Here is a 24,577-nt window from a genome sequence, read left to right as displayed (position 1 = left end):
TACAGTGCGCATGCGCCGTGCTACCGCTTCAAAATGCTAAATTTTTTGAGTAACGTTTATCCAGTATTTGTAGGTTTATCTTCATACAACTTGTACATATTTAAATAGTTTAAGAAAATTCTAAGTAAAATTTACTCTTCTTCCAAAAATAATGTATTACATTAAAAAAAGGTTTAATTTTACTTCAGAAACTCTAGTTCTTACAGAAGCTTAAAAATTCTAATTAGAAATTATTACAAATACTTTTCACTACAACTCGAATAACTTCACCTGTTAGTTAAAAAAGTAGATCTAGTTAGAGTTAAACATGATGAAGTACCCCTTACCTGCTCCAAAAGCCGTCAGTGTCTCTATAAAATGAAGGAAAGTGAACTGCTACTTCTCTGTATCCATGGTAACGGAAGTCCTTTAACTGACACAATAATACCGGTTAATACCGGTTTAAAAGCTAAATAAACCCATTTGAATGTTTTCTTATATTCTTTAACGTGTTCTCAAAATTAAGCCAGAGGTTTTACAAAGCAACATTTTCAAACGGAAAATCTATTTTAGGTTTAATATAGTTATTTGTTTTTTCTTTCAGGACACGCTAATCACTTCAAAATTTTTTTTTAAGTTGCAAATTACAAAATATTAACATAACATATCTCAAGAAATAGAACAGTATCTCCATAATATGTGTTCAATGATGGAGTGCAAATACAGTTAAGATATGACATACTTTAACTTAAATAAATAACAAAAGAGATTTAAACAAAGACAAAAAAACAAAAGACAAAAAAAAAAAAGAAAAAGGGCCGAGATATTTTATGTTTCTCCAAATATTTCCCGAATTACATTAACAGTGTAAATACATTTTTGATTGTTGATTCTCTGGATACAAATCATGTAATTTTTTAATCATTTTCAAACACAGGGAAGAAAGGTCGACCTTTGGAAAATTTGGTTTTGTGTCTATGGAATTTTGCAATTAGAATAATCAAGTTAACCATAAATTGCATTTTCCTATCGTTATTAGTATAGTGTAAGATAATACGGTATCTTTGACTTGTAGTTTAATTGGTCTGTTAGAGTGTGATATGATGTAAACCTCAACTTCTGTCCAGAATATCTGTGAAAATTTACATTCAAAAAATAGATGATTAATCGTTTCTTCCTCAGTATTACAGAATACACAGTTGACATCGATATTGACAAATTTGGCTAAAACACATTAGTAGGGAATCACTTCAACAGTTATTTACCTAGGGTGTCACTTAGTGATGAAAGTTGGTGGGGACCTATAGTTACTCCACCCGAACGCTTTCATTAGGTTTTTTTATTTTCCAAAAATTAGCTTAAACATTTATTTATTTATTGAATGCTTTTCTTATTGTTGAAAGCACAAGAGAACCACAATACACTAATATTTATGTTTATAGATAGTTATACAGATGCCTTTTAGTGCATTTATATATATAAGGCCTACCCACATTAGCAGAGGTGTCAAGTAACAAAGTACAAATACTTTGTTACTGTACTTAAGTACACTTTTTAGGTATCTATAATTTACTCCATTACTTATTTTTCTTCCTACTTCTGACTTCTACTCATTACATTTTCACACAAGTATCTGTACTTTCTACTCCTTACATTTTTAAAACAAAAGTTACTCATTACTCTTGGCTTCGGTTTAATGTTTATAAATATTTATTTCACATCATGTGCGTCATCCAATGTAGATCATTAAACCATCCACATCTAGTGAAAACTAGTGTAATTAGATGAGTCATATAACGCAAACACTCATTGGTTAGCTAAAGGAAATCATCAGAATTAAGCAGGTGTTCTTCAAACTGCAAACGTGAATAGTCTATGCAATGCTACAATGTAGGATTCAGAAAAAGATGTTGAAATGTCTGAAAGGTCGGACACAGGCCAGAGCGTATCTGGAGACGGAGACCAACAAGACCTCCCTCATCCTTGGCCCTATCTCAAAGAATTTTTCAAAATAGTGAAAAATTGAGCTTTCAATTCATATAGTGGCATCAGGTTATTTTTTTTTTAAAGGTTACTTTATACTTTTATACTTTAAGACGTTTTTGGAGCACATACTTTTTCACTTTTAATTGAGTACGGAGGTCAAGTTGATACTTCAACTTTTACCAGAGTGTTTTTAAACTGCAGTATCTATACTTACTATCTACTTAAGTAACAAATGTGTGTACTTTTGACAGCACTGCATATTAATATATAAGGAAATTATGAATAACAGCCGATTCCATCCATCCCGAAAAAAATGGATGGTTTCCCTTTAAGCTGCATCAGTGATCATCCTCCTTCACGAGCAGCAAAATCCAATTTAGAAATTTTTCCTACATATCTTTAATAGCTGAAGTCTATGTATTAATAGATATGATCTCTCTTTTTAATTTTCATCAGAACTCTGGCTGCAGCATTTTGGATCAGCTTAAGGCTTTAAACTGCAGTTTGTGGACTTCCTGATAGTAAAGAATTACACTAGTCCAGCCTTGAAGTAATAAATGCATGGACTAGTTTCTCAGCATCACCCCTGGACAGGATATTTCTCATTTTTGCAATATTCTGCAGATGAAAGAAGGAAATAATGGTCTCAGCTTAGCGATTGCTTCTCTTGAAAGAGACCTCAAACTGGACTAGAACTGGTGTAAAGAACACACTGGACTGGGACTGTTACCATTGACCTCTCCCTCACTTCCTCATCCCCAATGGAGACTTGAGGACTTTCAGCTTCTCAGATTATAAGGTCAAAATCTGAAATTCAACATCAAGTTATATTTTTTCAGTTTCAGCTTTTATCTTTTCAGTTTCAACAAAGGTTACAAACATTTTGACCCCTTTATTGCTCCGTAGATAACTTTCACAAAAAAGGGAAAATTTTTACGTTCAGGTCAAAAGAACACTCCAACTCGTTTCTTAGAAAAGAAATACTTTTAATAAAGTTCCCTCAATTTCCAATAAACATACACTATAACGACCAAAAAGGGTCACACAATGCTTAAGATACAGTTTTTCCAGTAATAGAAAAGGCACATTGTTTACTAGGTTTAAAAAAAAAACTCAAAAACACACAAACATATACTTACACACTTCCTGAATCTTTTATTGCCCCAAAGAAAAAAAAATACATATAAGTAGTAACTTCTAAGAAACTGACAAATTTGTAAAAAAAACATGATTGTAACATGATTTTGCAATTGGTCAGTTTTTATTGCATGGGTGGAAATATACTAATATTTTTGTTAAAGTGCTTCAAGCTTTCCTTGAGAAGAAGTGTAATGGGTGCAAAAATACCAACCTGTGTAATCTAAACTAAATACACATATTTCTGTACATCTCTATGCTTTTTTTCCATTTGTCTTTGTATTTCTGAGTTATGCGGGAAGCTGCTTACAGTAGGTTTGATGATGTCTGATTCCCTCGACGTCTGGGGGAATTTCTAAAAGTTACAAAAGAGGCGTCATATCTAGCCTTAGATTTTGCGTTACACATTTGATTGTAAATTTTATATTAGGACTAAAAACTGAAACATGCTTTAGTTTAAAAAAGAACATCATTCCATCATATTCACATATTAGAACAAAATCTACTTCAGTAAACATTCACTGAACTCTCGGACAGTGTTTGCTACCTGGCAGTAAGACCTTACAGCCTCAGCGCACACAGCATTGGCACCGTGTTCCATGTTTAACAAACAACAGGTTGTTTAGCCTCTGTGTACGCCCCCCCCCCCAAAAAAAAAATATATATATATAAGCTTGATTTCTTCCCTTGGAAATGGTCCAAAATAAGGCGCTCAAAGTGCCGAATGGAGCAATCATGTCATCATCTGTGCCATCAGCAAAGAGCTGAAATGATCTGATTCCTGCTGAGGAGCATCTAAGCTGTGCTTCCTAAAGAGAAGAGAAAAGCTTTGATGTCAGTTTCTAAAGGATATTTTTATATCTAAAGAAAACATGTTCCAGGACATTTTGGTACAATATACTCTCTTTTTATATTGCCTGTTGTATTTTTATCTTTAACCCTTTATAGGGCACTCAGTGAAATACTTTGAAAATCAAAATTTCAAGCCAATAGTGTTATTGGAATCCAACAAAGGTGCTTCTATAAGAAATTCATGAAAAACTATTTTTATTTTTGGTATTTCACCTTAGAGCAGGGGTCTGCAACTTGCGGCTCCAGAGCCACATGTGGCTCTTTGGATCATCTCCAGCGGCTCTTAAAATGTATATAAAGAGCTAAATAATGTACTATAATGAATACCAGAATTAATGAATGATATTAAAAAGACACAGAAATCTGTTTTAAGAGCAATTTTTCTCTGAATTAATGTAGGAATTATGTGTATTAATATTATTTTAAAATTTCCTTAACCCACTAATAAAAAGAATAAATAGATTTTTTTTTTTTTTGTAAAGTGTTGTTATATTTTGCGGCTCTAAACAACTTCGACTTCGTCGTACTTGAAGCAAAATGGCCCTTTGGATATGAAAGGTTGCAGACCCCTGCCTTAGAGGCATTAATGCTGATACTGACACATTTTTTAGTTTATAAACCTAAATAGAATTGTTAACTAAGCTTATTAACTTTTTAACTTTACAATTAGTTTTTTACCTTTTTTTCTTGACTTGCAAACTTTTTTTCTGCTGAATGTACAGTAGGTAATATATCATTCAAGGGCTCAGCTAATTGTTCAAATGCCAAAATAAGATGTACAGTCATGTAGCAGCATCTTTGCTGAATGGCTGGATATAGATCTTGTGCTTCTAGACCTCATTGAGGGACGGCGGGGACTCCATTTGTCAGGGGTATGCAAGTGATCATAAATGCTAACTTACCCTATAAAGGCTTAATGGCATCTTGCTTTAACTCTCTGTACTCTATATAAGCTACTGGAACCAGAATTTCCCAGAAGTTGTAATCCCAAGGTATAAATAAAATTTAAATAAAACCTTGAAATGCTCAAATAAAACAATCCATAGATTTTAACAACTACTTTCTTCTTTTTAAAATAAACTAAACATGTTTGTCGTCAAGGATTTACAGATACACAGTACTGACTTGGACATCATTTCTGTTTTAGGCATTTCATAAAGTATTTCATAAAGGTTAGGTGTGAAAAGATGATAAACTAAGGATCTTTGGAGCATAAAAATGAACATTTATTAGACATTGTCTTTAATCAACTATGGTCCAAATACACGTATATCCTGAATGAGATTTAGCATAGAGTAGCATTCGGACCAGAAGCTTTATGAAGACATCGGTGAGCTTCTGGGAGAAAGTTGGCTGAAAGTTTGAATTCTGTTGTTAAACAGGCAGGATTTCTAAAGCTTGTTTAATTTGGCCGACCTCCTGAATCTATAAATCTATAATCTATAAATAAATGAGTGTGGATCTATAAATCATTAGTCAGATAATTTAATAACTGATGCAAAATGACAGTTTTCCTCATTCTTCTCTAAGCCAGCGCTGATGTGTTTGAGATTATAATCCTGCAAAATCAAATGTTTTTCTGCCCAACAAATATTTATTTAATGTAAAATTCAATATTCAAAGATATTCCTTCTTTTTAAGTATTGGATCCTCTCAGTGCAATCCATCAGAAACAGTGGCAGCCAGACAACTCCTCAGCACAATGCTGCTACAGCCATGCTTCATAATTCAACAGTGCCTCTCCTTTATGGCTGATTTATTTAGGTGGTTACTGGATTATTCCTGATCACTGTCACTTTTCTTATGCAGCAGTGATCAAATGTAAACGTGGAGGGGAAAAAATGGGTGCATAGAAAGAAATTGATATGGTCAGTTTGATGCAGAGTCTTTTTCAACATTCAGCTGTCTGATGGCGGTGGGGAAGAAGCTGTTGCAGAACCCAAAAGCCTCTTCCTAGAGTGGTCATTGATGATGTTATGGGTTCGGGACACGCAGCGCTGGGGTGAAATGTCTTTAATGGAGGAAAGAGGAGCCCCAATGATCCTCTCTGCAGCTCTCACCACTCTCCTCATCTTCTTCCAACCTGAGACGCTGAAGCCTCCACAACACACAGTGAGACAGCTGGTCAGAACGCTCTCTATGGTGCTTCTGTAGAAGGTTGTGAGGATGGGTGGGGGCAGGTGGGTTCTCCTCATCTTCCAGAGGAAGTAAAATGTATTATTTATAACTACTTAAATTTTGACAGATGCTAACCCTGACCCCATATAGACATAAATAATGCATTTATAAGGCTGTTAATTTGCAGGAGATGAAGAAGACCCGCCCTCTCCACTTAAAAAAACCCGCTGCCAAGAGGGAACGCCTAGTAATGTGTGCAAGAGCATGCAGGACCCCATTTCTCCTTGTGCACGCTCTACTTAAAGGTTGTGTTGGGAGCTGGAGTAGTACCATCTTTCTCCAGCAGAGTCCGCCGTGGATCCTCCTGAGCAGAGCCTCCTGCACAGCTGCTGCTCATTACCATCATCAGAGGATCCACTATATAAGCTGTCTTCAGACCTTGCCTCAATGCCGCAGTGTTGTTCCAGTTGGTCAGCTCTAAAGCCTAGATCTTCGTTGTTTCTCCATGACTTTGAATCCAGGTTGGATTCTAACCACTATCTCTGTTTTTCCAGGAAAACCCGTGCCTCCCCTGTGAAAGCTCAGGAAGAGCTAACCAGCCGAGCCGACCCTCAGAGCCAAACCCTGAGGATTCTCTGAGAACCTCCAAGCAGCTCTGGACTAGAGCTGGGAAACCTAAGCCAAGGTCTGTTCAAGCTAGACGTGAGACGCTGAAGCAGCAAACGGACTCTGCTGTTAAACTCTTCTCCAGAACCAACAGTGACTCTCCCAAAGAAAACCTCAACGACCCTTGAGACTCCGGTGAAACCAGAATCCAGGCCCGAACCAGAATCTATACATTCTGTGTGTTTGTGCTAAATAAACTGTCAAACTTTCCATCCCTGTGTCCGTCAGAGGTGTTCTGCATAATTGGGTTACCTCCGAGTTCCAATCATGACAGAACACTGCGGCCAACAAAATTTCCCAGCGGAACCCCTCTGGAGGCTTCTGAAGGATGTACCGACTCAGATTCAGAACCTTGAGGCCTTCCTCCGTGGGAGCCACGATGAATTGGCTAGAAGAATTGAGTGTGCCATTCGAGATATTCAGGACCGGCTTTTGGACATAATCATGGGTGAGCTCAACACTCGACTTAATAAGTCTCCGCAGGAGTTTTCCAGACAATCAGCTCCCAGAGCGGAGCCCGTCCAGCTTCCGTTTCCGGAACCAGAACCAGTCACGTCACTTCCGGAATTTCGTCCGTCTCTCCCAGAGAAATTTTCAGGTATCCCTAGCAAGTGTAAGGGGTTTTTGTTTCAATGCCGACTTATTTTCCAGAACTCTCCAGGCAGCTTTTCCACTGATTACAGGAAGATAAACTTCATCCTTTCTCAGCTAACAGGAAGAGCCTTAGAGTGGGCTCAGGCTAGATTTCCCACCGACGACAGCCTTGATGGCTATTATTCAGACTTCATCTCCGAATTTACTCAGGTTTTCAACCAAGATTCTGACCAAACAATTGACTCTCGAGCTCTGTTAAATCTTAAACAGGGGAACTCCTCCGCAGCGGATTTTTCCATAGACTTCCGGGTTAAAGCTGCAGCCTCAGGCTGGAATGAATGTGCACTTAAGAGTGCATTTTTCAACGCTTTAAACGAAAACTTAAAAGATGAACTCGCCACACTCGAGTCACCTGAGACCCTAGAGGAACTTATCAGGCTGACAATTAGTTTGGATAACCGTCTTCGAACCAGATCAAAGTCTAAGATTAAGAGTCATGTTTTTCCAGTTTCTGTTTCTACGGCTAAGAGAAGGGACACCTCTTCTTTTGTTTCTCCCGAAGAGGCGTTCAGAACTGAGAGCCGTGTCCAGCCTGAATTTGAACCCGTGTCTAAAACTCATTTTGTTCCACCAGCTTTTGAACCAACTGAGGGGGAGCCAATGCAGATTGGTCACACTAGGCTCACACCCGATGAGAGGAGGAGAAGGTTTAAGGAAAAGCTTTGCTTTTATTGTGGAATACCTGGGCATTTTGTTTTTTTCCTGTCCAGCAAAGAATAGGATTTGGAGCTCGTCTGCGATTATGGGGAGTCTGGTGAAGCATCAACTAAATAGAAGATCCTCTCATCTACTTTTACCTGCTACCCTGTTCTTTTCTGATCAGACTCTCACTCTGTCAGCCTTCATAGACTCTGGTTGTGAGAGAAACCTTATTGACTCAAGTCTAGTTCAACAGCTAAACATTAAGACCACCCCTCTGAGGAAGCCACTTAAAGTCTCAGCTATTGATGGAAGGAGTCTACACCAAGTTACCCACGAAACTCAGCCTCTTCAGCTTCAAGTTTCAGGTAGTCATCGAGAGACCTTAACCTTTCTTGTTTTCCCATCAGCCTGTTCTCCCTTGGTTCTGGGATATGAGTGGTTGGAGCGACACAACCCTCATATTAATTGGACTCATAGACACGTAGAATCGTGGTCTCCCTCCTGCCATGCCTCCAGTCAGTCAACCAGTCCCCGTTCCGCCGAACCTTCTGGAGTCCCTCCTCGGCCGATCCGAGCATCCAGGGGCCCTCGGTGGGCGCCTCAGGACACCTCGGAGGCCGCACCGGAGTCGTCGTGGGCGGCTCTCTCCATGTTGCAGCCAGATCTGCAGTCGGCGGTCCTCTCTGAATCAGCTCCGGTGCTGCAGTGGGCGGCCCCGCCCTGCACCTATTTCTGAGCTGCTACCGGGTGTCTCCCAGTAAGATATAAGAGACATTCTTTGTTGACGTCCACCTTTTTGTGGATTGTTTTTTGTTCTGGGACTCAATTTGTTTTTTCCTTTTTATTTTCCTCCGTCCACCCTGGGTGGGTTGGTTCTTGTTTTGGACTTGGCTTCTTGCCTACCTAGTTTGGTGCCCCCTGCGCCCACCCTTGGTGGGATGTTTTTTGTTGTTACCTTGTTTCCCTAGGTCTTGTCTGAAGCGTCTGGAATCCGCCCTTGAGGGGGGGGTACTGTTGGGAGCTGGAGTAGTACCATCTTTCTCCAGCAGAGTCCGCCGTGGATCCTCCTGAGCAGAGCCTCCTGCACAGCTGCTGCTCATTACCATCATCAGAGGATCCACTATATAAGCTGTCTTCAGACCTTGCCTCAATGCCGCAGTGTTGTTCCAGTTGGTCAGTTCTAAAGCCTAGATCTTCGTTGTTTCTCCATGACTTTGAATCCAGGTTGGATTCTAACCACTATCTCTGTTTTTCCAGGAAAACCCGTGCCTCCCCTGTGAAAGCTCAGGAAGAGCTAACCAGCCGAGCCGACCCTCAGAGCCAAACCCTGAGGATTCTCTGAGAACCTCCAAGCAGCTCTGGACTAGAGCTGGGAAACCTAAGCCAAGGTCTGTTCAAGCTAGACGTGAGACGCTGAAGCAGCAAACGGACTCTGCTGTTAAACTCTTCTCCAGAACCAACAGTGACTCTCCCAAAGAAAACCTCAACGACCCACGAGACTCCGGTGAAACCAGAATCCAGGCCCGAACCAGAATCTATACATTCTGTGTGTTTGTGCTAAGTAAACTGTCAAACTTTCCATCCCTGTGTCCGTCAGAGGTGTTCTGCATAATTGGGTTACCTCCGAGTTCCAATCATGACAGGTTGCTGTTTGCATCGCTCATACAAACTTACTTTCCAAAAGAAGATTTCCAATTTTTCCACTATGTCAGACTCTCCACATAAGCAAAAATGGGAAAGAGCACATAGGACAGCTTAGGTTAACATATCACCAGAATGACTTACAATTAGGAGGACCACTTATTTTGATGATCCACTCAGAAAAAGAAAATCTTCCACTAAACATTTAAGTGCTTTTGAAAGTAAACTAATGATGGGAGAACTATTTTTGTGCAATTATTTTTATTGTTGAAATTTAAATTACTTAACATTTAAAATGCTAAAAACACAAGCAAAAAAAAAGAAAATAAAAGTTCCTCCCTTCTTTATAGAAACAACAGTTGTTGTATGGCGATTAGAATCTAAGTACCAGGGTCCTGGCTGTGGCGTTGAGAAATCTGATGGCAGAGGGTAGGGTGGCCAACTCCTTGAAAAATAAATAAGAGACACCTCTTGGCCCGGCATTGTCCTCCACTCAAGTTTGGGGGAGTTTTTGTTTTTGACCTTTATGCAGGACAGTTCCTTTTCTCAAGGGACATTCATTTGGCCAAAATATCCCAGGTTAGCATCTTTGGGCGCATACCAAAGCTGCAACTTTGACTGTGATCAGGCCGACACTGAGCCGTCAAAGCTCTACTGATTATATCATACATGACATACCTGACATCCTGTTGTTTCTCTGCATGGGACAAAAAAAAAAAAAAAAAACATCTCATCAAATTGCTTAAACATTGTTTTCAACCAGAATGAAGTGTACACTGCAAAAGATAGAAATCTAAATAAGTCATTATTTTTATTTTCTTATTTCTTGAGTTGAGGATGTAAGTGAGACACTTTGCCAATGAAGCAAGGCAATTTACATTTCAAATGAGAAAAAAACAATTGTATTGTTTTATTTCAAGTGCATATTAAATCATCATCTCATTTTAAGAGTATAAATACTCAATCCATTGGCAAATCATCTTACCTACTCTACCTACCTACTTCACCTACCGGTACTCAAATTAAGAGTAAATACACTTAATTCAAGAAATTTTTACTTATTTCTAGATCATTTTTGCAGTCCAATACCCCCAGAATTATGTTTCTGAAGATTTTTGAAACCAAAACAAAGAAAAAAAAACGTATTTATAAGGTCAGTACATCTCTACAAGTGTATAAACCAAAGTCAACTACTGTGCAGTCTTCCCTCAGCTCTCTACTGTGCAGATATTTTATATCTAAGGGAAACATATTCCAGGACATTACAACTTTTTTAAAATACATTTTTGGTACTATATACACCCTTTTTATATTGTCTGTTATATTTCTATCCTTTATGGCTCTTGCTTTAACTCTCTGTACTCTATATAAGCTACTGGAAGCAGAATTTCCCTGAAGGAGTAAATCCAAGGGATAAAGTTGAGTCTAAGTCTAAACTAGTACAATAATATCACATATTAGTCTTAAAACAGGTACTAATTGATTCATCATATTAAACTTTTTCTGAAATGTGGTAGTAAGGATACAGTCGCATTGATATGTCTCCTTGTGCTTATTTTCAAAATGCCCATTTATGACCAAATGGTGACTCTGCTTTGGGATGCCCTGACATCATCCTGTAGGCGAGGTGCACCGCTTCAGTTAGATTGGCCTTAAAGGTGTAGATATGCGTCTTCCCAAAGGAGGAGCTAATGTTGTAGAAGCTCAGCCGGTGGGTTTTAAAGCTAAGCTTGACCTCAAGTCTGCGAGACACTGTGGTTTTCTTCAGCGGCACAGGGTGACCCTGCTCAAAAGCAGTCAGCAGGTTGTCGAATCACATCAGGCACCAGGAGCTTCGGCTGCTTTCCAGAGCGGACGGCACCCCGACGCGTGCCAGCTTTGCACTGTTGCACATACCGACGATCCACGGTGAACCTTCCAGCTCCACCTCCCAGCTGTGTTCCCCTTCTGAGAAGCTTTGAGTGCTGAGCACCTGGTAGAAGCTGGTAAACCTCTGCGGTGAGGACGGGTAGGACTTCATCACAGTGCTGAAAGTCACTGTCTTCAGGTCCTCTGAGAGGATGAGATTAGGATGAGCCGTCTCAGGGTCAAAGGTCAGCTCTGATGGGTTGAGGGTGTTCCGAAGGGAGCGCTGAATCTCTCCAAGTTGTTCCCTCAGCTCAGAGCTCATGTTCTCCAGCTGGGGACAGGCTCGGGCAGTGGTGGCCTTGGTTTCCACAATCTTGGTCTATATACAGTATATATATATATATATATATATATATATATATATGTATATATATATATATATATATATATATATATATATATATATATATAGATATAAATAAGCGAAAGCGGAAACGGCAACAAAAAAAAAACTTTTTAGAGAGAGAGAGAAAAAAAAAGAGTTTCATTCGGCCATTGCGCATCAATTTTAACCGGTCTTGCGCGCACCTCTCCTCTGATGTCACGCTCGCTACTTTGGTCCAGCTTTTGTCCAGTTAGGCGCTTCATAGGCACGTTTTCGGTGACAGCTACTTGCTGTTAATCTTAATACAACCAAGCATGTAGCAGGGGTCCCTATATCCTCCAGCAGTCTAAGCCTATAGCAGCATAACTATAGAGATAGCTCAGGATAACTTGAACCACTCTAACTATCAGCTTTGTATATATTTAACCATTATACTTTATTTTATTCTGTACTTTAGGTTTGGATTGACTTTTGAGAATATTTCCACTGGATTTAATTCTAAACCACAAACTCTACATAAATGCTTAAAAATAAAAAAGTTTAAAATCTTACTCATAACATAATTTGAACTTTTAAATCTTATATCCATAAACGTATATAGGGCAGCTCTGTTTATGTTTTAAAAAAAATAAAACTTTTATTTAACCTAATTTGATAATTTAAGCAGTTTTTCTTTTAGGAGTAATGCTTGTTTTCTTCTTCTTCTTGTAAGGTTTTATGACTAGTTAAAGTGCATTACTGCCGACAACTGATAAGGAGTTAAACACGGAATCAGGAAACAAGACTCACTCCCATAAAAAGAAAAAAAAAAAATAATAATGATAAACTAAATAAAAAAAAATTATATTTTCCCGAACTGTTTAATTTAATCCAACATAATAAACACCTAGTCAAATTCGTGCTCATAATTTCAAACCTTAATCTTTAAGTTAAATCTTGGTTTAATTGGTTAATTCGGGGAGTTTTTTGTTGTGTTTTTTTTTGCTGCTTGTCACTTTTCTTTTTGTCAATAAAGTTCTTTAGAAAAACGTTGTTACGTCGGCGGGTTGTTTCCCGCTCAAGCAGAAGGGAAGTGTCCGCCTCTGTGATTGGCTGTTTTCAAATGTATGGCGGCAGCTGATTGGAGCGTTTTGAACCTCTGCTGTGTTGCGGTTTGTTCAAAATCAGCCTCTCTCCTCCAGAAGCGACAGAAAGTCGGTTAATGAAGATAACTTTGCTCTAGATCATCAAAACAAGGTATTTCTCTTTGTTTTCCACCTCTTTGAGTGGCTGAGGGCACCGTTAGTCAGTCTGAGGTTTGACCTGAAGCTGTTGAGGCAGTTAAAAGTCCCTGATATTAAAGTAGGATTTGACTCTGCTTGTCCCGGCTTAGCATTGGCTAAGCTAACGGCTGAGTCCAGGTCAGTGTCCAGATGTTCTGATCAGATCAGTCTGCTGCTCCGGCTCATATCTGGGACGCCTCATGTCCGGAGGATTTGAAATATCTGTGCTGATGGAGTTAAAGTTTTAAAACTGTCTGGTCTTTTGTTAAGTGAGTCGTTTCATCTTTTCTTTCAGGCCGTGATGGAAGATTATGTCAAAATAGAGAAGATCGGAGAAGGTTTGTCTTATTTTCCTTTCAATCAAAAGTTAAAATTTGGCAGAGTTGAACTGCTGTGGATTAAAGCAGCATCAGCTGACAGACTGACTGACTGGAGGAACCGCAGGAGATCCAGGTCCTGTAGGACCAGAGGACCTTCCTGACAGGGACTGTCTTTATTCCCACCAGGTTTCCTTCCTCCAAAAAATCTATTATCTAATCCCATAGTTCAGATTAATTGTTCAGCTGATTGTATCTGACAGAAATGCTTCCTTCTGACTGGCTTCTTCAGCAAAGCACCAAAAATCTGATCAGATAAAAGACGAGCTTTTAATCTGACTTTTGCTCAAGAACTAATGCATTAAAAACACATTTATACACCGCACCATCTCCATGTGGAGTATGATGCCACAGAATATGAGAATTATAAAAAAAATCACGTCTCTTTTTAATTAAATCGTACACTGGGGGAAAAAATCAAAATGTAGATAAGTCCTTTTCCTCTTAAAATAGGTGCATTTGTTCTTGGATTGAGAATGTAAAAAAGACATTTGCCAATGGAATGAGACAATTTACACTTGAAATAAGAAAAAACAATTTCATTGTTTTGTTTCAAGTGCATATTATCTAATTTTAAGAGTAGAAATCCTCATTCCATTAGCAAACTGTCTCATTTACCTTCATAAATTAAGGGTAAATACACTTAATCCAAGACATTTTTTACTTATTTGTAGATTATTTTTCATGTGTAAGAAATCTCTAATAAGGAATTTCTGTTGTGTGATTTAATAATGTTGTTATGTTGTTTCTACTGTACTGATTGAGGTTTTTTAGTTGAAAACGGAGCCTAATGGGGGCCCTTAAGTAAATAAATGAATACATCTGTGATCAGATCTTATGCTGCTATTAGCAGCAATAGGTAGTGATTGGTCCATTAACACCGATGCTTGGGTGCAGGCGTGGAGCCCAACACTGTATTTGTGCGCGTGTTGATTCAAGAAAGTCATGTGACCGATACATGAGCTGTTTCTAACTGACTCACTAAACTGGGTTTAAAAGCATATCTGTCAACATGATGCATCTGCTAAAAAAAAAAATGTCTTGTCTCATTAAAAATATGACAAATGTTGGAGCAGCCTAAAAGGAACAAGAACGTTTCAGCCGTTCTCATTGCGTCATCCTTTTCCTCTCAGTTATCACTCAACTTATCTGAATTAAAGTTAATTTCAAACTGACACTTAGTTTATTTACTGTTTTTACTGTACTTATTGTTTTAAAATTATGATTTAAAATCCACAATCATCCTCGTTCACATTTCCCCCTAAATTTTAACGTCATGATATATGTTAACATTGTCTGTTGGCTGCACATAAAAATATCACTTTTATTTAATTATAAATATGAAATATTACAATATAACCTAAATTATATCATTGTACTAGGTCATCAGATCAATTCAGTTCAGTTTGTCCAATCAGCTCACTGTAGTGTCTAAAATTTTCTAAATTTCCATGTTATGATAAATGTTTACATTATTTATTGGCTGTATCTAGAAATATCAAATTTATTTTAAATTTAAGTATAGATGTGAAATAATAAAATATAACCTACAATAACTTAAATTATATCATTATTCTAGGTCATCAAATTAATTCGGTAGTGTCTTTAAACGTCCAGCAGATGTCAGTATTCTGTGAGACGGTATCAACGCAGCATTAATACAGTTTAGCTTCAAGATGCCTGATTGATCATCACTAGCAATTGGCTAACTGTCCTTAAAGGTATTGTGGATGATTTTTTTTTTTTTTTAAGATCCGCCCTCTCCGCTTAAAAAAAACAAAACAAAAACGTGTGAGAGCGTGCAAGAGTGAGCATGAGGAGAAATGGGCTCAGTTTAAAAGTTCTGTTCTCATAGCTCATACCAGCTTACTGTGTCCAAACGTCCGCCCTAACCTTTAAATTCCTCAAAAACTACATAGAGCGGGGACTATATAGTGAACTTTATAGTGAACTCAGTTTACTGACCGTTCAGACAGGTGATCACTACTTTTTGCTCCGTTGGTCATGTAAATCCTCCTCCACCGAGTGGTGCCTGCGGCATCTTTATTAGTCACCGCTGTCAGGTAGCAACAGCCTCTTTCGACAGCGAGCTGCTGTGACAGCAAATCCCATAATGCTTTGCGAGGAAAGCCCTCTGCACAAAGCATTCTGGGATATATCCGCCTCTTCTGAGGCCTTTCTTTTCATCTCTTCGTACACACTTTTTGTCTTACGACCCTCGGCCATTTTCAAAGAATCGCGGTGAGAAAGGTGAGCTTCAATGACTGTCTGAAACCGTAGCTCACCACAGATATACGCCTGAAAGAGCGCATGCGCAGAAAAAGATAGCTAACGGGACGAGCACGTTATACCAGAATGATTGACAGTTAGGAGGACCACTTATTTAGATGATCCAACCAGAAATAACAGATCACTCTCTATACCTTTAAGAAACAAGAATCGTTTTATAAAACCCAGGATAGTATTTTTCTTGTTTTGCAGTTTTAAACAGAGTGGTGTGATGGGAATGTTAAGCATCAGTTGCTGCAGATGAACCAACCCTTTTACTCCCATGAGGTCTGAGAGCCTGTGGGTCTCTGCTGCTCCCCGGGGCTCGGTTTGCTGTGAGTGTGACGTCATCCTCTGGCCTTGTTTTTCCAGGTACCTATGGGGTGGTGTATAAGGGCAGACACAAGGCTACGGGGCAGGTGGTGGCCATGAAGAAGATCCGCCTGGAGAGCGAGGAGGAGGGGGTTCCAAGCACCGCCGTCAGAGAGGTGTCTCTGCTCCAGGAGCTCAAACATCCCAACGTAGTACGGTACGCTGCTTTTTGGGCTCGGTAATCAGCCTGGACAGGCGCTCTGCTGGTGGACTGGTTTTCATGGTTTCCATGGTACCGAGCTCCAAACGGGTCCGCTGCTCAGTCACTGAGGACCCGTTGGTCTCAGGTCTGCATGGCGTCCTGCTCAAAGGGGCTTTAGTCTAAACCGCTACATCTCAGTGGGTTAAACATACAGGCATCTGGGAATCCGTGACAGGAAATAATCCGTGTATCATTCGTTCTTTCTATTTTCAATTGTCAATCAAAAAACAAAAAATAAAAAATTGACTGGTTATTTTGTTTTTTGTTCTTTATGGTTAAACCAAAAACGAAAAAAGGATTTGTTTTTCATATATCAATTCTAAGCTCAGATCAAGAATACGAAATGGAAAAACGGACAGCAACGCATAATTTGATTTTAATATTTAATCGGTACAGTTTACGTGACCCGGAAGTTTGGTGGAGCGTTAGCTAAAAAAACAATTGGCTTACCCCCACCACGTTCGATCAAGCTGCACCAGATAAGGCAGTCGGACCTATCAGCCATGGACAGTTACGTGTTATTTCGAGGATCCAAGCGTGTGACTCTTAAGGAGGAGGACATGACAACGGAGAAAATCAACAGGATTTTCCAGGTATAACTTTTTTCTTGAAACTTTTCTGTGCACTGTACTTTTAACTAGCAACAACAAACAGCTTCTCGATCAACATAGTGTATGGTTCTAGCGTCGCCATGGTAACCACTTCATTACCCCAACTGCTGCGCAAAGAGCTATTTCCGGGTCACGTAAACTGTACCGATTAAATATTAAAATCAAATTATGCGTCGCTGTCCGTTTTTTCCATTTCGTATTATTGATCTGAGCTTAGAATTGATATATGAAAAACAAATCCTTTTTTCGTTTTTGGTTTAACCATAAAAAACAAAATAACCAGTCAATTTTTTGTTTTTTGATTGGCAATTGAAAATAGAAAGAACGAATGATACACGGATTGGAAATCAATCTCTAAAGTAATTATTGATTAATCAATGGAATAATTATATTTGGCAATATGAGGGGGAAAAAAGTCATGTATTTGGCAGTCATGACTAAAAATTTATTTTTTTATTAGTTAACAAGACACAATGAGAAAAACATCTACTGAAAACTCCCTTGTCGGAAAAAAAGGATAAAAAAAAAAAATAATATAACTTCCCTCCAGTTCATGTCGCCTCACTGAATAAGAAGAGAAAAACGTTTACAGATTCGGTAGAAAAGACTAAATTAATCCCCAGATCCGTCTGATTTCTGGCTGAGGTGATGAGTAAGCTGCTCTAAGGGAAAACTAGTCGATAACAGAGCGATCAACCTGTCAGCTGCAGGAGCACATGGAGAGATCTATGGTAACAAGAACAACTTTTCCTGTAAACAAAGATTTAAAAGGAGCGTCCAACGATGACAACGAAATATTTACGAAATAATAAAAAATTAGTTTGAGTCAGCTGAGTGGACCAAGTCACAATTAAACAGGTAGAAAAAAAAGTCTAAACAGAGAAACCAGAATAAAATGATTAATCTTAAAACTCATCTACACAATGAAAGAGTCTGCAAAATAAACAATGTGATACCAGATAACTCAAGAAATTACTTTAAAGAAAAACAAACAAAGCATTACTCCAAAGGAAACCTTCTAAATGGTAGAACCCAGCAAGGATCAATGACATCATCTGGCCAATTTAGCAGAAAATACTGGGACGAACAATGGTGAGTGAAAAGGAAAAATAATACCATGACTATACTTTGAAACAAAATACACAAGTTCAACCAATAATCCTGTAGTAGTAGCTTTAACATAAACATATAAATAGATGGAAACTGAAACATAATGCAAACACAAACCGGGGGATAGTAAGGGAAGCAAAGTTGCAAACTAATGTTTAAATTTAAGCATTATGAATCAGAAATAAGAATAAGGGTCAAGTGGTGAACACAAACTAAACCAATTTGTCACAGCGTGCACAAACTCATTTCTGCTCGTGCACGCTGTTTAAAAGTTGCTGTTTGCATCGCTCAAACAAGCTTACTTTCCAAGAAATTAAAATTTTTCCACTGTCAGACTTGCCACTGGTAAGTGTATATGGGAACGAGTACATAGATGAGCGTACCCGTCAGACCAGCATACCCATAGTCAATACGCATCCGCACAACGTCAGATTTGCGTTTATCCCTTTAGCTTATCCCTTTAGTTTAGTATGGAAAATAGACTTTAAACTACCTCATGTACAAAAAAAAAAGATTTAAATACTTACTTTTTTTTGTGTTTTTTCAAGCTTATTGCAATCTGACCGTAAATCATATTTTTGTACATGACTAAAGGGATACACGCCCATTAAAGTAGTTTAGTCTATTTTTCTTCCAAAATTAAAGAGATAAAGGCAAATTTCACATTTTGCACATGCGTATTGACCATGGGTATGCTGGTCTGACAGAACACCGGGACTCTGGACCTCAAAGGTCTCCTGGTTGCTCTAATGTTTCATCACTCTGCTCCGTTTCTCACCGTATCTCATCTTAACCCGACCATCTCTTAGCAGCGGTTCAGGTACCTGAAGCGAGTTCACGGTGAGACCAATCAGTCTCCAGAAGCTCATGTCCCTTCATACGGGGTCGGCCTGGTTTTTTGATGAAGCTCTTAGGCAAAACTCATTGGATAATGTATTTAATCTATCAGCCTCTTATTGTGATGTCACTGATGATGTCACTGATGTCCCCCGTGTGTACCAGGCTCCTGGACGTCCTGATGCAGGAGTCTCGTCTCTACCTCATCTTTGAGTTCCTCTCCATGGACCTGAAGAAGTACCTGGACTCCATCCCGTCGGGCCAGTACATGGACCCCATGCTGGTCAAGGTAGCGACCCAAACATTTCCAGTCTGACCCTCCCTGATCTGTGCTGCTCATTTCTTTGTCTACTGATAAAACTGATTTTTCATAATTTTAACCTAAAAACAAATCAAAGCAAACTTAAACAGCAGCTGAGTTTCTGTCAAAGCTATGTTGATGTTCTGCAGAATTTAAAGTTTTACTGTTGTGATGTTTAAATAACTACAACTTAAAAAAGCAACAAAAAAATAAGTAAACCTTTGTTAGCATACCTCAGAACATGGCGGTGGTGGAATGTAGACACTTGAAACAGATCCATATTTCAGCCGTAGCTGTAGAGGGCGCCATCATGAGGTGTCAAAAGTATCGATATTATTACTTAACCCTTTATAGGGAAAGTTAGCGTTTTTGATCTCTTGCATACCCCTTACAAATGGAGTCCCCCAGTCCCTCAGTGAGGTCTAGAAGCACAAGATCTATATCCAGCCATTCAGCAAAGATGCTGCTACATGGCTGTAAATCATATTTTGGCATTTGACCAATTAGATGGGCCCTTGAAAAATAACTACTGGAAATTAAGTTGGAAGAAAAATTATAAGTTAAGAAAAAAAGGTAAAGAACAAACTGAAAAGTTTCTAATAGTTAAATACCCTAATTAACAATTATATTGAGGTTTATAAACTAAAAAATGCAAGTGCCAGTATCAGCGTTAATGCCTAAGGTTATGTTGGACAACTTTTACTCTGAGTGTTTTTCATGAATTTCTTATAGAAGCACTATTGTTATTTTGCTTAATATATTTGGGCAAGTTGGCGTTTCTTGTTATTACATGGACATTAATTTGTGCCATCCAAGTATCCATATATTTTGAATGTTACAAAGGCAATAAGGTCTTGTCCTGGATTCCAATAACACTACTGGCTTGAAATTTGGATTTTCAAAGGACTTCACTGAGTGCCCTAAAGGGTTTGAGGTATTGTGGAGGATTTTTGAGAATTTCTTTAAAAGACCTTCCTATGAAGACCCTCCCAGAGAGGGAACGCCTATTGAATGCGTGTGTGAGAGCGTGCATGAGCCCATTTTTTCCCCTACATGCTCTGTTTAAAAGTTGCTGTTCTCATAGATCATACCAGCCTACTATGTCTGAAGGTCCACCCTAACCCCTTAATTCCTCAATCACTACATAGAGCAGGGACTATATGGTGGATTTTATAGTGAACTCAGCTCACTGACCGTTCAGACATAATCACTTCTTTTTGCTCCGTTGGTCACGCAACTCCTCCTCCACCGGGTGGCGCCTACGCCATCTTTGTTATGGGCCGCTGTGACAGCAAATCCCATAATGCTTTGCGAGGAGAGCTCTCCGCACAAAGCATTCTGGGATATATCTGCCTCGGTCATTTTGAAAGAACCGCGGTGAGAAATGTGACCTGAAACCGTAGCTCACCACAGATATACGCCTGAAAGAGCGCATGCGCAGAAAATGATAGCTAACAGGATGAGCATGTAGGACGGCCTCACGTAAACATATCACTAGAATGATTGACAGTTATAAGGACCACCTTTTTAGATGATCCACCCAGAAATAAAAGATCATCCTCTATACTTAAGTAGAAGTATAAATCCTTCTGTTTAAAAACACTTTTGTAGAGGTAAGAGGATCAACTTTAGCTGTTTACTCCAGCAAAGTGTAAAAGTACCATTTTAAAACTACTAAAAGTAAAAGTAATGCAGGAAAAAATGTCAAAGACAGAAGCTTTACTGCATTACCCTGTTAAACATTTTTCTACAATTCTTGATGATAACTTCATAGATTTCCTTTTCTCAGTTTTATAACTAATTATAACAGTTTCAAATTTAACATTTGCATCATCTTGAAAAACGATTTATTTTGGTATGTGGGGAACAATAAGTTGGGGCAGCACCAACTCCAACCACAAATAAATGAATTATCTGGATTAAACTAATTATAATTTTTATTTTATTTTTTTAATACCAACAGGCATTCCAATGCATTCCTACTCTTCACCAATCTGAGGAGTAGAAGTAAAAAGTTTTAGTCCAATGTGATTTATTATATTTTCTCCAAATGTCTCCATTTAGTGAACTGATTTGGGTGGTTATAATTTGCACTGATGTGTAATGGAAACGCAGCTCCTGGTAAAACACAGGCGTTGTCCTGATGATGCGGGGAACACCGCCCTGGTTCGGCCGGCCCATTGGGCGCTCAGGAGAACCTGGGTCCTGATGGCTGCCTCTCTCTCCTCCTGACAGAGCTACCTCTACCAGATCTTGGAGGGGATTTACTTCTGCCACTGTCGCCGGGTCCTCCACCGGGACCTGAAGCCTCAGAACCTCCTCATAGACAACAAGGGAGTCATCAAGCTGGCGGACTTCGGCCTGGCCCGGGCGTTTGGCGTTCCGGTCAGAGTGTACACCCATGAGGTGAGCAGCAGACGTCTCCGACCGGACCTTCTCTGGTGCCGCTCTAACCCTGACCTTTGCGCTCTCAGGTTGTGACTCTGTGGTACCGGGCTCCTGAGGTCCTGCTGGGTTCCCCCAGATATTCTACCCCTGTGGACGTCTGGAGCACCGGAACCATCTTTGCCGAGCTGGCTACCAAGAAGCCTCTCTTCCACGGAGACTCTGAGATCGACCAGCTCTTCAGGATCTTCAGGTGGGGGTCCGGTTGCAGGTTCTGACCCTGCAGGCCAAACAAGAGGCAGCTGGTTCTGTTGCTGACAGAGGTTCTTTTGCAGAACGCTGGGCACTCCAAACAATGACGTGTGGCCCGACGTGGAGAACCTGCCTGACTACAAAAGCACCTTCCCTAAATGGAAGCCCGGCAACCTGCCGTCCATGGTGAAGAACCTGGATACTGACGGTCTGGACCTGTTGGCGGTAAGAAGCAGGACCGCTGCTGGTTTGGTGTCAGAATAAGAGTCTGATGATCGACCTCAGCGTGAAGCTTATCTGTCTGATACGCATTCATTAGATCTTTGACCTCAGACCCTTTAGATTACTGACAGCAGATGATCAAACCTTCAGGTTTCCCTGAGGTTTAGAACCGCCTTAGAAGCGCTCCATTGAAAGTTAAAAGTTCTCCTTCTGTTGCTGTTGTTCAATAAAAGTACGTTTTAAGATCATTTAAGGCGAGAATATTATACTTTAAAGCGTCACTATATGGTCCATTTACCGGTTTAATGCGGAATAAAAAAAAAAAAAAAGATTTCCAAAGTTGAGAGGACCTCGGCAACCAGCGGAGCTCCGAGGCTAACCGCAGTCCGTCTGCAGCGGCCCTCTCCCTGCATAGCCGTGTGTGAAGGACCGCTGGGTCTCATGACAATTTATTATTTTTTTTGGCAAAATTTTCATTTGATTTGTTTATCTGACTGTGCTCATTATTATTCCCCCACTAAATGAAAAAAGTAATAATTTATTATTATCTAGACTATTTATAACAGGAGGTGAAATGCAGCTCTAGAAGAGCCGAGCGTGTGAGGACATCACGAGTACGCTTCTGTTCCAATTGACCCATGTCTATGCTGCGTGCTGGCGTTCTTACCAAGACCGGACTTGATGAGAACGTGAGTCCGTACTCTCGTTCTCGTGAATTGAAAAACGGCCAGAATAAATCTGGGTCAGTTGGAACAGTAGCGTCCTGATGACATCACCAAATTCAAAGCTAGCCTGGAGCTTCACCTTATGTTATTAATAGACTGTAGATAATAATAAATTATGACTTCTTTCATTTATCGGGGGAATAATGATTAACTCAGTTAATAAACACAAATCAAATGAACATTTTGCCAACATGTGCCACACACGGCTATGCAGAGAGAAGGCTGCTCATTCGGGCTAACGTTAGCCCTGGCTGCCGTTACCCTCGGAGCTCAGCTGGTTGCCGTGGTCCTCTCAACATCGGAACTTTTTATAAATTAAGCATTAAATCAGTTAATGGACCATATAGTGATGCTTAAAGTATAATGTTCTCACCTAGAATGATCTTAAAACGTATTTGTATAGATCGTCCACAGAAAAGCAAACTTTTAACTTGATACTTTGAGCTCTGTGAGCGCTAACCTAGACGCTGCCGCAGTGCATGCTGGGACAGCTGTCAGTCTGGAGAACAGACAAGTCTGCTCTGATGCATGCTGGGTAAAGAGGGAGGGGCAAGAACAACATCCGGGGACTTTGTCCGTTCTCTGTCTGCTGTTATTATGAATTGGAACAGTACTAGGGCTGAGGCTGATGATGTTTCACGAGTACATGAGAACGCACAAGTACACAGATTGAGAAATGGCCTTAGACTCAGTGAACCTTCAGAAGAAATTTCTAGAAACCTCACTGTCAGTAGAGGTGGTGTTAAACCAGAGATTTGATCCTGTCAGACCAGAGGACCTTCATGCTGGCAGGTTTCTTAGCAACAGACAAGTTATGGTGAAATGCAAGGACATGGGGGCGGGGTTAAGCTCAAACACTCTATCCTGCGGTTGTTCACAAACATTTCTGGACACCACGCAGAACTTCATGAAGGCCTGAAGCGGTTACAGAGTCCTCTTCTAACTCTGCTCTGTCCGTTCCTCCTCCTCACAGAAAATGCTGACCTACAACCCGCCGAAGAGGATCTCTGCCCGTGAGGCCATGACACATCCATACTTCGATGACCTGGACAAATCCACCCTGCCGACTGCCGCCAGCATCTAGAGCCTCCGTAGAAACGGCCTCTGTAAACTATTCACCTGTAAATACTTGTTTGTTTGCGTGGAATTTATTGTTCACCTAAAGTTTCTACAATCTTTTCATTAAAGTTAATCTGTCTGATTCTGAATTTTTCTTTTTGTCTTGGGGCTAAAAATGTTCTTTAAATATGTCCTGATGTCAAAAAGGAAGAAATTGAGCTTTTTACTCCCAGTTTAACCAAAATGTCAATCTGGACAACCAAGCTGGTTATCAATTCAATAACTCCAGCTTGAACTGATCGTAAATCTGTGAATTTGTACGTATAGAGGGGCGGGTTCAAGGTCGCAGACCAATCAGAACCAGGAGTGCAGGGGAGAGTGCGGTCTCTGTCCTTTAGAGGAACGGAAATATTTCAGCAATAAAAGGCCAAACATGGTGGCGGCATGAGTTAGACATTAAATGACGTAGACAAGTATTGCTGAGTGCGTTAATGAGAGTCACGAAGCATGCATCCCAGTCGCTGCAGATTAATCTCCATCCCCTCTGGAGGGAAGATGACTTAAAGCAGAATTAAACATTTATCTGGTTAGTTGGACGTTTTCATTCCTGAATGTTTGGGCTCCAATAAAGCTGGAAGCTGATGCAACCATTGGATCATTAATACAGGAAGTGATCAGTCTGAGTC

General features: G+C 39.7%; 1 protein-coding gene and 1 pseudogene across 1 annotated transcript; one reads left to right on the top strand and one right to left on the bottom strand.

The window, feature by feature from the left end:
- Positions 1-11,233: 11,233 nt before the first annotated feature.
- Positions 11,234-11,902, bottom strand: LOC119772211 (annotated as a pseudogene).
- Positions 11,903-13,031: 1,129 nt separating this feature from the next.
- On the top strand, positions 13,032-24,040 carry cdk1 (cyclin-dependent kinase 1). Its single transcript, XM_038268531.1, has 8 exons — positions 13,032-13,144; positions 13,466-13,508; positions 16,188-16,344; positions 19,113-19,236; positions 21,484-21,654; positions 21,723-21,886; positions 21,969-22,110; positions 23,806-24,040. The coding sequence occupies exons 2-8, from the start codon at positions 13,472-13,474 to the stop codon at positions 23,914-23,916; spliced, it is 906 nt and encodes a 301-aa protein (XP_038124459.1). The 5' UTR covers positions 13,032-13,144; positions 13,466-13,471; the 3' UTR covers positions 23,917-24,040.
- The last annotated feature ends 537 nt before the right edge of the window (positions 24,041-24,577 follow it).

Source organism: Cyprinodon tularosa, unplaced genomic scaffold (genome assembly GCF_016077235.1).
Source record: "Cyprinodon tularosa strain WSP-4 unplaced genomic scaffold, ASM1607723v1 ctg701, whole genome shotgun sequence".
NCBI lineage: Eukaryota > Metazoa > Chordata > Actinopteri > Cyprinodontiformes > Cyprinodontidae > Cyprinodon > Cyprinodon tularosa.
The sequence above is the reverse complement of the archived record's forward strand: the minus strand, read 5'-3'. Positions and strand labels throughout refer to the sequence as shown.